The 13,646-nt window shown below is 41.1% G+C and overlaps 1 protein-coding gene across 1 annotated transcript; it reads left to right on the top strand.

The window, feature by feature from the left end:
• Positions 1-3,690: 3,690 nt before the first annotated feature.
• Positions 3,691-13,534, top strand: nuak2 (NUAK family, SNF1-like kinase, 2). The gene is made up of 6 exons (XM_070902694.1): positions 3,691-3,964; positions 7,676-7,796; positions 8,356-8,507; positions 9,527-9,592; positions 9,931-10,183; positions 10,306-13,534. The coding sequence occupies exons 1-6, from the start codon at positions 3,728-3,730 to the stop codon at positions 11,352-11,354; spliced, it is 1,878 nt and encodes a 625-aa protein (XP_070758795.1). The 5' UTR covers positions 3,691-3,727; the 3' UTR covers positions 11,355-13,534.
• The last annotated feature ends 112 nt before the right edge of the window (positions 13,535-13,646 follow it).

The raw sequence follows: 13,646 nt of genomic DNA, 5'->3' as shown, positions 1-13,646 counted from the left end.
GACAGATTCAAAGCCATACAGCTCCGTGTATCAGAGAGGGGCCCCAACTTTGACAGTTGCCTCTAAATGACAACGGCCTAAGCACGACAAAAACGTTGGTGTTTTCCTGACGAGACTCCGTGGGAAAAAGATCTTCCTAAACTGGCTCCGGCCCGGAGAAACCAGCGGACATCTTCCACCCTGGAGAGCGACGACAACACAACTCAGTGAAGTTGATTATTTCCTCTGTCGGTGATGAAGATGAAGAGGACAGTCCGTGGTGGTGCAGGGCGAGGTGTGTCCGGACCAAATCACATAGCTGGGGCCAAGCAATCAAATCACTGCAAAACAGAAAGTCGACACGACCAAAGTTAGGGAGAGGAAAGGGCGGGGTTGGGGATGGCGCACTGCAGCATGGGAAATGTAGGACTATTGGTTTTGGTACATCTACAGCTACTGTGCAGTATGTGGATGGATCAGCCTATAGTTAATGAGTTTCAATAAGTGCAATGTCACTGTTTACAATGAACAAAAGGAAACATTTTATAAATGCTCAGACTATACAAGGAGACAATATGGAAGCCCAGGAAAATAAAAACAAATAGATGACAAAAATAGAAATACTCTACAATGGTAGGGTCAAAATTATGACATATATGAAATGTATGAGACAGTATTTTCACTGTAAATTATAAAATAGTAACTAAATCAAGAGTTTAGTTTAGAAAGAGGCATCCCACCGATTGCACATGAAGATCAGTTTACTTGTTACGGAGAGAGTACTACTCAGCCTGTGATTAGTATCTTCTGTGGCTCTGAAAGTAGCTTTTTAGAGAATAAGAAAATCAGGGTTATCTTGAATTTGGCTTGAGACTTCAAATACATGACAGAAAGCCTGTGTTACAAACCTGGGGTGAATTTTGAAAGATGTGGGCATATACCAGGCAGGAAGGGTGTAACAAAAGACGCTGCTTAGTTGCTTTGTGTAGTGTTTGGAGCTTGACCCTTACTAGGGACTAAAAGTCAGGATATGCCCCTTTAAGATTTTGACTTAGTATCCCTTCATTTTGATTTATTATCTCATCATTTTGACTTTTTTCTTGCAGAAATGGGCTTTCATAATGACCCCAGTAAATCTTACGGGATAAAAAATACTAGTATCATTTGTACCCTTGAATTACTGATTAGTTCCCTCAAATGACTCGTTAGCACATATTATTAATTTCAGTGTATGAAAAAGGAACAAGAAACGTCTTTCTTGTCAGTCATATACACCATCATCAGCATGTAAATTTGATTTCTGTGGCTGTAGCCCAAAGAAGACTGACGATGTGTTGTGGAGGAAATCTCTGATTTTCCTTAAGACTATACAGTCTATCATTTATCCACTTCACTTTTCCAAAATCACTCATATATCATATATTTATACACATTTCTGTAGCTCTTGCTTTTGTATTAATTTATATCATATATATATATATATATATATATATATATGTTTTTGCACATATATCAAGCTACTTGACAAACTTTTGTTCGACTAACAAATTGTATTAAAGAGACATTTTGAGATAGTTTTGGGCATGTGGTGGTGGGACTCCAAGCTACTAATGAGCCCCCTCCTCTGGCAGACATACTGAATTACATAAACAACTCCTTAAATTAGTTGTGAGAGGCTTACTTTCTAATAGGCTATTAAAAGTCTATGCTTTGATTTCATTCATGCAAAGTATTTGACATATAGTGACAAATATTGTTGATTTATGACTTTAATATGTGGAAATGTGTCCCCTGTGCAGTCAGACAGATTGATGAGTATTTATTTATGTTCTGTGCTACTCTTTTCTAGTCTTATCCCTCCAGAATGAGGTGCGCATTGCATTCAGTTCCCAGATAATAACATTTTGTGGACCAATTGTGGCTCCAAAAGCACTTTCATTGTTTATTTTGTGCACCGTGTTCCTCTGCACGCATGAGTGAAGACGCTCTGGCACGTTACTCAGAAAACTGAATGGCAAACGCAGCGGCTGTTCCTGATGGGTTCGGAGGTCAATTAAGATAGATTTTGTGAGGGAACAGCCAATTGGCTCAGAGTTTTAAATCCTTTGATTAAATGTGAGTGTTGTGTGAGATGTCTGCTCGTCCTCTCCTGACTGACAAAGACTCATCAGTTGAGTCTGAACTAATGTTACATTAAACACAGGATATTAAATACTAAACATACTCACATACGCTTGTTATTAGCATGTAGTGGGAAAACTTGGAGCCACTTTCTGTCTCAAGTTAAACCAACTGGTTTATATCAGTTAACCCACATTCCTGCAGCTGATGACTACATGCTGATCTCTAGTGGCCCACAACTGTACCGACACTACTTATTCAACCTCTTGCTCTTCTCTATAATTTATGTCTCTCAGTTCTCAACAGACTGCCTATTTAGGTCAAGCTGACCGATTAGTTGAATAACCAAACCCATATTCTACCTCTATGAAGTCAGCTAGGATTTTAAGAGAAAAAATATTATTTTTTCAGCCTTTTGAAGGACTGTGAGAGTCATAGCATGCAACTGCAACTGTGTTATGCCAGTCGCTCTTAATCATCTACAAGGAGATATAGATCATGTTGGAAAAGGAAGCTCATTAATCCGTTTTTTTTTCAAGTGGATAAATCAGGAAAAAAGACCACAGTAATTGTACATCATTAATGTGTGTCAAAAGTTCAATTACCAGCAAATTAATTCATAATTTCAGTTAATTTTATCATAGATATAGATACCAGCAGTTTTCTCTTATTCAGTTTAATCTTATTTCATGTTATTACTGGAGCTGGAGGAAGTATTCAGATCTTTTACTTAAGTAAAAGTAGCAATACTGCAATATACATTATATATGTAAAAGTCCTGCATTGAAAATGTCAGTTAAATAAAATTACCTAAGCAAATGTACTTAAAGTATCACAAGTAAGAGTACTCATAAGCTCATAAATGGCCCCTTGTGAATGTTATAGTATAATATAATATAGTTGCCCCACAGTTGAGTTCTTTTCGTGGTGCGCTTGTTGTAAGTGTCCGCGCACACCGATTGAAACAGCACACAAAAGCTGCGCATTACTTGGCTGAGCTACTACAACTTACTATGAGCCTTTTATTACAAGTACTACTCCCATAGTACTTCTACACCTACCCGCCTTTTACCACCACTGCTATTAATATTGCAGTCTACAGCCACCACTATTGCACAGTTAATAACACTGTGAAGCACCATTGAACTAAAATTCAGGTTTGACTTGGAGGCTTGAAAACATATCATGAAAAAAAAAGATATATTAACAAGAAAGTAACTAAAACACAAAGAGAGAGCTACACAACGTAAGAAACAAACCGCCCTCACTGGTTTTACTGTTACCGGCACCGGCCGGTGTTTTCATCAAGCGCTCCTTTGTGTACCTGAACCGCCCCTCGACTATTTGACGTGTCCGGTTGCTGGCGGTGCTCGCGCCTGTCGCAGCGTGCTGTGTACCTGCTGCTAGTAGGTCTCAGCACTACGAAGGAGACAGACACCCTCCAGGTTTAAAGTCAGATGTTTCTGTTTCTGTCTTCAACTTTTAGTTTTTAAATGTTTATCTGAATTGTACCTTTGGAAGCAACTCGCTCCAACAACGACAGGGCTCCGCGCGAAGGAATGCGCGTTAACAACAATACCTGCGTCCGAAAATACACGCCAAAAAAAGACAGCGACGTTTTGTCAGAATGGACGGCTCAAATGTTGCCCGTGTTTCGTCTAACCGCAGGCCGTCTGTGGAGGGAACTTCACCCGATGAAAACAGTCCCGTCGGGAAAGCTCCGTCCCAGCTGCCCGTGAAAAAGCAAGCGGTGAAGAGACACCACCACAAACACAACCTGAAGCACAGGTACGAGTTTCTGGAGACCCTCGGGAAAGGAACCTATGGCAAAGTGAAGAAAGCCAAGGAAAGATCCGGTAGACTGGTAAGCATTCATATTAATGTTTTTTTTTTTTTTTTACTGTGTGAGCTAATTGAATCAACGATGGCCACATCTGCAGCCAGTATTAAGGTCTGGGTTTGTCCTATCGGCCACCTGTTGTTTAGACATAGAGGGCTATTTTTAGAGGACGGGCTGTCTGCACACAGGTACTCTACATTTGGGTTTTAATTGGGGGGGACATTTACTATACAGGCTTAGTTTCAAGTTTCTTCCTGTTTAAAAAAAGTGGTGAGCCACATTACTGAATTGTAAACTAATAAAAGAGGAAAGTGTGTCTGCAGTTGAAATGCTCCTCAGTTGCCAAACCAGCTAAGGTTTGCCAAAGAGTTCACAGTGTTTGTTTTAGGGGGGTTGCTCTTACTTTTCCCAGTTTTCTGAACACTGTGTCCTGTCTCTCAAGATCACTGAATAAGCAGTTTTTAAACAAATTCTTGTGAATTGCCTCAAGTATTTTATTCTCACCACCTTCTATCTGTGAGGATAACGCTCTGTTTGTTAACAGGGTTGAAAAGTACACAGTGTTGGTCCTCTGTGTAAACTAAATTAAGATTATTCTATCATACTAAGTATTTTCACATCACAATACCAGTATCCACATGGCTGTCCCTATGTGAGGCAAACCCAAAAACCCTAACAAGTTATTTGTGGTTTATTTAAGTAAAATGCACAACAAAATCAATACTTCTGTTTGAGATCAACCTGCAAAGACTGAAGCAAAAATTGATTCCTGTAAATGTGTCACTACACACAAGAAGTTTTACACCGCCATCTCCTATTGGCTTAAAGGAAGCATAAAGGAAAGGCGTTTCGCTGGAAAGACTGAGTGACCCTGTCGCAGGAGGGGGTTTTAGACAGGAAAGTTCAGTAACTTTCTTTCTGTGCTCCTGATGAGGGCAGAGGGGGAAATTGCAACTAGCCTTTGAGGTGAATTCCAGCTCCCCATGACCTAAGGGGAAATGGAAGGTATTTAACAGAGATAAGCCTTTTAAAAGGGGCATGGAGGAGTTGGCAAACAAATGAAAGATTATAAGATTTCCCCAATAGTGTATCTCAATCAGAATCTGTGATGTTTTTTTACTAGACGTTCAAGCGTTTATGTTATGTAAACAGCCACAAATGGCTTATGTACCTGTTTTATATGGCTACTAAATATTAGAAACCCCTAAGTATAATGCAATGTAATTAAACGGCACAGCAAACTGCAGCCTATAAAATGACCATAAAGTTAAAACTAAAAAAGCAGCTCATCTAAAGCAGCTTCAACAAAAACGAAACACTATAACCTTCATGAAGGTATTTACTGCAGGACTACAGTATTAGACTGTATTAGTTTTAGCTAGCTGTACCTGATGATGATGATGATGATGATGATGATGATGATAATAAACTGGCAAATGAGTGTATATTTGTGTGTATGCATTCTGCTAGGTCATCTTTCATATTTCAACCAGGAAATGTAAATTATAGGCAAATTATCAAAAACTAAAACCACACCTAGAATGTAAATTAATTTTCTGCGTTTGCAGGCAGATAGCTCCAGATATAGTGACTCCTCAAAAACAAAAACAGATACTTGGTCTGGAAGTGAACTCCCTTTTGTCAGTGAGTCTGGCTCAGCTGCCAAGTCATGTTTATCAGAAATGCTCTTTGTTAAAGATCATGTTTGTTATGAGTGAAAGCACTTAGGAGTCAAGGAAGTAAGTGTCAGAAATTCCCCTTCGGTGCCTGCATCATGTTCAGCCTTGTCTACACCCATCTCTGCTTTTACCTGTCTGACATGACTTGCTGCTGCTGCTGCTGCTGCTGCTGCTGCACTTCGGTTTTTATAGGATATGAGTTTGTGTCTGGGATTCATCCCTGCAGGCAGCTTCCTAATCTTCATGCCTCAAACCCATGTTCAAATGTCAAAATACTGATTATCCAAACATATATTTTTAACTCGCACCAAACAAATACAGCTTAAACAGCAGTTAGCATAGACTCGAAATAGCAGAAACTTTTGTTTTTATCTACCGACCTTTTCATTATTGACAACATAATGGACAAAGATATGTAATTTGACGCAGGGAGTGACACAACACAAAGGATGGCTTCATCTTGCGTGCGTTGTGGCCTACAGCTGTTCCCATTGTCTAAATGCATAAGTATGATTACATAACCCATTTAGGTGGGAGGTTTGAGCACACATCGATGTAGAGTTGACCTCACACTCATGACATGTATGCTGTATGTGTGTAACCAAAGGGACGCCCTAATTAAGTACCTAGATTGTGTTGCACCAGCTATTCATGAATCCTTTACTATGTTTGTGGGGAAAGGCCTTCTTGGGTTCATCCGTTGGTTCAGTCAGCTACGCCACACTTTCACCTGAATGTGTTTTTCAAGCGCAAAAATATGCTTTTGTTGGAACAGGAACTCGGCGTTAAATATCAAATATTTCAACCTTAGTGCCTATTGCGGGGAACAAACTTGCAGTAACAAAGATCACACACACACACAGATAACCGCACAGGGGTGTGAACTCATCATGAGTGGGAGTTCGGCCCGTCTGACAGCTATGCGAACAAACGCAGGAAACCTCACTTTCCCGGAATCAGGAAAAAGCTCTGTGTGGTGTGAACACGGCGGTAACCTGCAGGATCATCCAGGCCAGACAGTGACTCATGGCACGAGACAGTTGAGTAGTGTGTTGAAACTTGACAAGTCGCTGCTTTACTCATATCCCCTGTGTCTGTAGCCTCGAGGGTCAGAGAGGAAAGGAAATGACACCCCACCACCAGTGCCCCTGGTGCCTCATGACACCCTTCATCAGTGGGGTAGACTGATGACGCATTCAGTGCACAGAGGAATCCCAGGCATCCACACTTCTAATAGACAAACGCAACATAAAGACATGTATACAGACTATATGTGACAGGTCTACAAACATAGGCCCCTACAGATACCATTCAGACTTGAATGTCCTTATTCTAGGAGTCTCACAGACGTAACTGCAGACAATAGATGACCCGCCGTTCCCTCTGCCTCGTTAAAAGAAAAAACACAGCAGAGTTTTCGGTTCACTACACATTGTTCCTCTCACAAGAGGACGAGCTTCAGATGGACGCCAGTTCTTATTAAATACCAGCTTATTTGTAAATGTTTTTTGCTTTATTCTGCTAAATGAACAGGCCTAATCTAGTATGTTAATTTACTGACCTGTTGCAACAGCAGTGCAGCTGCTGACCATTGTATTAGTGTTTTCTTTGTCATTAAAGCGAGATTATGCAACGTTTGGAAAGAATAAACACATTCTTCTTCTTCTTCTGGCAAATGAAAACAATGAAAATGCACCCTTGCACATTTCAGTACACTCAAGGATTTTGCTGCTGCAGTCTTAGTTGGTTTGGTATAACCAGTAGCTTATGGTGGCAAAGTATGGAAAATAAATATTTCTGTCAATTTACTGACTTGTGCTTTTGGTACAAGTATTATGCTCTAATATTTAGTATCATCTTGCAATTACCACTTGTGGCCACAGTGGCTGCCATTCAATAAAAGATTTAGTTGTCTTTAAAGTAACCATTTGTCTCTCCTAACAGCTGTAAACCTGTGTTATTTATTGATTAGTCCTTAGAATCAATCACATTTTTCTAATAATTATGTTAAGTAAAATTCATTTCTCAAAATGTCAAATTTTCTTTTTCTTTTTAGGTTGCCATAAAGTCGATCAGAAAGGAGAAGATCAAGGATGAGCAAGACCTGGTTCACATTCGCAGAGAAATTGAGATCATGTCTTCACTCTGCCACCCACACATCATCACCATATATGAAGGTACGGAGTTTAGAAATATTGTGATTTTTGGGTTTAGTTTCACATTACAGGAGGTGACCGAATCTCCGAGCCACATGCAGAGTGAAAGGTGATACTGGGGAGGGAGAAGACGTTTCTCAATCAGTCTCTGTTTGAGATGCAGAGTTTGGTCACGCAAGTCTTTTGTGCTGAAGACTGATGATATGTTACATAAGCGTTGATACCCTGCCGTACCCCGTCAGCACTGCAGGATAATGTGCAGAGCCCCGTGTCTTCCAGTGCCCCTCACGCCTGATGAGATGGTCATCGTTCAGTGTTTGTCCACCTCAGTGCATGTTTGTTTGTAATGCAGTTATCATGGGGCCCCCAGTGTATCCTAATCAGTGGGAAGTGCGGGTTGTACAGGAAGATAGAAGTCTGTCATCTGTTTTAAACACAGGCACATCGTGAATGAAAACATGTTATGTATGTGTTGGTACTGTAAAAGACTCAGTCCAGACTGACATTTCAAATAATCTTCAGCTTCATTTTGGGTGATGAGTTGGATTTGAATAAATTCTGATGTTTTCTGATGTTCCAGTATTTGAAAACAAGGACAAGATTGTGATTGTGATGGAGTATGCCAGCCGAGGGGACCTGTATGACTACATCTGTGACAAGAGGAACATCTCTGAACGAGAGGCCAGGCACTTCTTCAGACAGATTGTGTCAGCTGTGCACTACTGCCATCAGGTAAGGCAGACTTCCTCAATCCAACGCTTTCATAGAGAACATATTATGTAGTATCTTAGCCCTCTTCACGCATGGCTGATACGTCAAAGCTGATGGTGCAGAGCTCCACTCAGGCTAGCTGCCCAGCTAGTTGTGTTTTTCCAGGGCACTGGCACCCCCAAAGTTACATAATGGGCATGATTCACTGCCAGCCGGCTGATCTGAACAGGGAGGCTGTGAGAGCGATGCAGGGGGAACTGAACAGTTTGTCTGTAGAGTGCTAGCGTCGGGGCTAAAGGCCAGCACACACACTCACACGCATGGTCTCACTGTAATGAGGGTGTGATGGAACAGAAGGGCTCTGCAAACACACACACACACTCAGTTGTTCCCGCAGAGCCGAGTAATTACGAACATTTTCAGCACACTATATTTTAGTGTAGCAGTTCAGCATTTTGCAGAGCATTTATGAATGTTTGCTGGACAGTATTTACAGAGTGAATCGTCATGTCCTGCATTAACCACCTGTCTTATTTCACTTTTATTAAGTGCTGATGTCTTGTTAAATATTGTATTTTCCATGTTGAAAGCAGTCAGAAAAAGGCCATCTGGACCCCTTTTTTTTTAATCAGTTATGTATGGTATATGTATTGCACGCAATATTTTCTTCATGACTGCATCTTAACAATAAATGAATGCTACAAAACACAACCTACAGAGGACGTGTCCATCGGTACATTCTGTGCCCATCCGAAGAAGTGGCTGACCTGCATTTTTTGAAAGCAAAACAAATTCAGACTCTGCTTGAGTCGAAGGCATGCCCCCCTACAGAGCGGAGGACAATGAAGCATAGCTGACGTACAAGAAAAAAAATCTTCACTTGGAAAAGAATGTGTTGTGACCCAGTAAAAACTAATCCTTTTATGTAATACAACCTCCACTTAACTGGTGTGTAATGGACTGAGTGGAGAAATTATCATTGTAAAAAAAAATAAAGTGATTTAAGAAACTGATAGCTTCTCTTATTTTTTCTCTCTCAGAATAGAATAGTACACCGGGACCTGAAACTGGAGAATATTTTACTAGACGGCAACGGCAATGTGAAGGTACGCATAAGGGACACGTTGAACATGAAAATGAGCAATTACCCACCTGTTTGTTTATTGTATATGGTTAGGATCATATATGACAGCATGTGGTGGTTTTTACAAAGGAAATACAAAGAAATGTTCATGTGGAATATTTAACGTGATGGATTTCATTACTCATTTCACTACATCTTGTGTGATTCATGCCCTATGAAATCTTTAATTTGTGAAATCAGAGTATTTCATGTTATGAGTAATTGATGAGGAAACATGGGAAACTTTTAGGAGGTTACAGTAATCTGATAATGATACATCTGACATGGCTCATCTTTGACGTGCACTTCTTGTTCTTGCAGATCGCAGACTTCGGCCTTTCCAACCTCTACCATGGTGACGAGTATCTTCAAACGTTTTGCGGCAGCCCTCTGTATGCCTCCCCGGAGATTGTCAATGGACGGCCGTACCGTGGTCCCGAGGTGGACACGTGGTCTCTTGGTGTGCTGTTATACACTATGGTTCATGGCACCATGCCATTTGATGGACACAACCACAAGACACTGGTCCAACAGATAAGCACTGGAAACTACCGAAAACCCAACAACCCCTCTGGTGAGTCTGAAACATTATTTTGGTGTATGTGTTTTGCACTTTACTTTATAATAACGTCTTGGATTTTCTTAGCTGAACATAAAAATTAACAGGGTTTTTCCCCCCCCATTGTTCTCTCTCAGATGCATGTGGGCTCATCCGCTGGATGCTTATGGTAAATCCCGAGCGCAGAGCCACAATAGAGGAGATTGCAGGACACTGGTGGCTCAACTGGGGCTACCAGCAGCCATTGCTGGCCGAGACAAAGAGCAGTCCAGTAGAGCAGACCGCTTCACCAGCTTCTCCATCAACATCACACCCCGCTGGGCTGGCTGGTGTTGCTAGTTGGCTGCGCCGCACATCCAGGCCTTTACTGGAGAACGGCTCCAAGATGCGCTGCCTGCTCCGCTCCCAGGGTGGTGGAGGGGATGTGGTCCGGCAGCGCTCTCTGCGAAGGTCACGAAAGGAAAACAACGTCTCCCAGACCGGTCATGAAGTGAACACAGACAGTCGCCCCTCCAAGGGTATTTTAAAGAGACGCAACAGTGTGAAGCAGAAGGCAATGAATGAAACCCCTGCTGTAGGTTCAGCTGAGCCACAGAAGATTTTGGGTTTGTCTGCACCAGCCAATGCCTCTTCAGCTGCATTGCCGCCTCGCAAAGGTATCCTAAAGAAGCCCACAGAACAAGAGTCAGGATACTACTCCTCATCTCCCGAGAGCAGTGACTCTGGCTGGGCACCACAAACTAAAGAGTGCCCTTCAGCACCAACCTATAGGAAAGGCATCCTGAAGCGCAATGGAAAGTTCTCCTCAGCTGGGCTGCAGGAGTTTGGCTCTCTGGACCAGCTGGCAGCTTCTTTACCCCGAGGAGGTGCCAGGTCGAGACCAAGTGGGGCCATCAGCGAGGACAGCATTCTGTCTTCTGAGTCCTTTGACCAGCTGGATCTACCGGACCGCGTAGGACCTCCAACACAAATGGATAAACCAGTCAAGGCTAGCATGAGAGGATGCGTGTCTGCTGACAACCTGCTGGACATCCAGGAAGACGGGATTCTTGGGGATGGGTCACTGAGGCCCTGGAACTGCTATAAGTCCGGAGTGGCTGACAGTGCCTTCTCCATCACAGACTGTGATAATGTAACGGAGGCTTACAAACAGGCCATGGTTATACGAGGCTCTGCAGCAAGCTGAAGACCGCTAATTAGTTCAGGACACTGACTAAAGACGTGTTTTTCAGTCTGAATTTTTAAATGACTGTAAACTACTGAGACATAATGGCCAAAGTGCATTATGTGAAATTACCAGCACACTGTAGTGACAACCATTCTGGCTAACTTCAGGAATTACACAGTACCAAAAACGGAGGAGGCTTCTTGTTAAACATCAGATTGTATTTTAGATGGTGATTTAGAAATGATACTTAAATGAGTTTATGAACAGCGTGTACTTTTGAATTTGAGTAAAACAGGCTAAAAATAACCAGATGGCACAGTATTTTACAAAAATGATGATTAGCAGAGATGCAGTTGAACGTGTCCATTTCAAAGATTCTCAGGAGGAGAGGGGTGCTGTTGGTCAATCAGGAGCTCTAATTTTCAACATGAGAGCTTACTATATAAAAAGTCACCCCGAAACCAAAACACTGGTCTTCAATGTCATAAAGTAAGTTTGTAAAACACTTTGCTAAGTGACAATAAACTGACAGTCACAGTAGGACTATTGTTTGAATATCGCTTAAGCCATAACGTTGGTGTCTTTTTATTGTCGACGGGACAATGTGAGAAAGCTTTGTGATAGATAAACATGAGGTTGACAGATGGTCTGCTGGGATAACAGCAATAAAACAGGTTCAATGTTAGGATGGGTTCACCCTTTATCATATACTACAGCGTTTTAGGATGTGAGGAAAATTACATTTCATGGATACCAAAGAGCAAATTTGCTAATGTTGGACTCTTTTGTTCATCTTTATTTAAAGCAATAAGTGCCAAGAGGATGTCTGTTTGTAACAGGGACTTAAGCTCTTAAAGGGCGTTTTTTTTTTTGTTTGTTTTTGTTTTTCTTTCTTGAGATGACTTGCTCTAATATTGGATAATGACTTGAATAATAATGACTCACATCTAGTGTAACCAGTAGAACCTGCTTTTGCTCCCAGGCCTGCGCTGATACAAGTGCCTATTCACTCTGTGTACGCAGGTGGCAGTTTCACTGAAAAGGTCGGGCTCATTAAGTCACTTCAATTTTTTTTTTTTTGTCACAAATTGAGATTTGGAAAAACAGTAATGTGTGTTTGAAAGTGAACCACGACCCCAGCTAACTACTGTATGTTGTATATAACGTGGCATGCGCTTAAATGTGTAACCTTTCAACTGAATATTCAAGATCAGTCATGGAGCTCAGGTGTATTGAACTTCACATTTTAATTTGAAATATCTAAACACCTGGGGTGGAACAGTATTTCACAAAGCTGGATTAGACGTTTAGCCATTTAACTGTTAAAAAAAGTTTGCATCCTGGTGACTCAAACGATAAAACAAAACTCATAGTAGGTTTAAAAGTAAAATCATGAATTATGCATACTGCTGATGATCATTGTTTGACAAAATACACATAATACCATGTTTTATAGTTAGTCTCGTTGACCTCCTAATCCTGCTTTATGAAATGCCTCCTGGTGGTCAGAGAAAGGTACATCAGTGTGTTGTGTTTGTTTCTGTATGAAATGTCATGCTGCACACTGGAGTTACTTAACTGGATTGGCATGCTTGGCATTAAACTAGATCACCAAGCCAGCGCCTGGAATAGCACTTTATCAGACCATCGAAACCTAATGACCATACAATTTATTTATCAGCTACTTCATGTAAGTAATGAGTTCTTGTAATAAAAGTTGCACCAGGCTGTATGCAGAAGCTGCACAACCATGCTGCCAGAAACTAGAATGTAAAATGTGTATTTTTTTCAGTTGTCTATGGTTAATGTCTTGCTCATCAGGAATTTAAAGCCTGTATGTATACAAAAGTAAACTAGGAATTCCCTAATTTCAATTGGAAGCTCTTGTCATTTCTAATCTGTCACAAACAGCTGATCATTTATTACTGAAGTGTGACAGAGATGGGGAAAGTGGTCTGCCTTTTAAGAAGATGGGTGTAAAATGGTATGTTTCTCTTTTTTTTTTTTTTTTGCACAATATAAAGTGTATTTGGGCATTTCATCGCCGTTTTTGTCTCTCCCTTGTTCCAGGTATGCAGGCCTTTCTTTGACAGTTGGTCTTTGAAGTTACTGACTTATCATTTTTATGACTGTGTGATCTGCCATGCTGCTGTGACCTGGATGAGGAAATAAAAAAATAAAAAAATGACGACAAAGAACTCAAGTGCTGGCTCATGTTGTTAGTGACCTACATACAAATGTTTTATGTCTCAACAATATTGATTTATAGTCACAAGGGAATTCAGTAATGTGTTGAAAGAATGCAGAAAC

This window comes from Enoplosus armatus, chromosome 3 (genome assembly GCF_043641665.1).
Source record: "Enoplosus armatus isolate fEnoArm2 chromosome 3, fEnoArm2.hap1, whole genome shotgun sequence".
In the NCBI taxonomy this organism is placed as follows: Eukaryota; Metazoa; Chordata; class Actinopteri; order Centrarchiformes; family Enoplosidae; genus Enoplosus; species Enoplosus armatus.
Note: the sequence above shows the minus strand (reverse complement) of the source record. Positions and strands in the feature narration are given on the sequence as shown.

Coding starts and splice junctions, on each gene's coding strand:
- nuak2 (XM_070902694.1), top strand. CDS start 3,728: ATGGACGGCTCAAATGTTGCCCGTGTTTCGTCTAACCGCAGGCCGTCT. Junction 8,508..9,526: donor CTGTGCACTACTGCCATCAG/GTAAGGCAGACT, acceptor TTTCTCTCTCAG/AATAGAATAGTACACCGGGA. Junction 10,184..10,305: donor AAAACCCAACAACCCCTCTG/GTGAGTCTGAAA, acceptor GTTCTCTCTCAG/ATGCATGTGGGCTCATCCGC.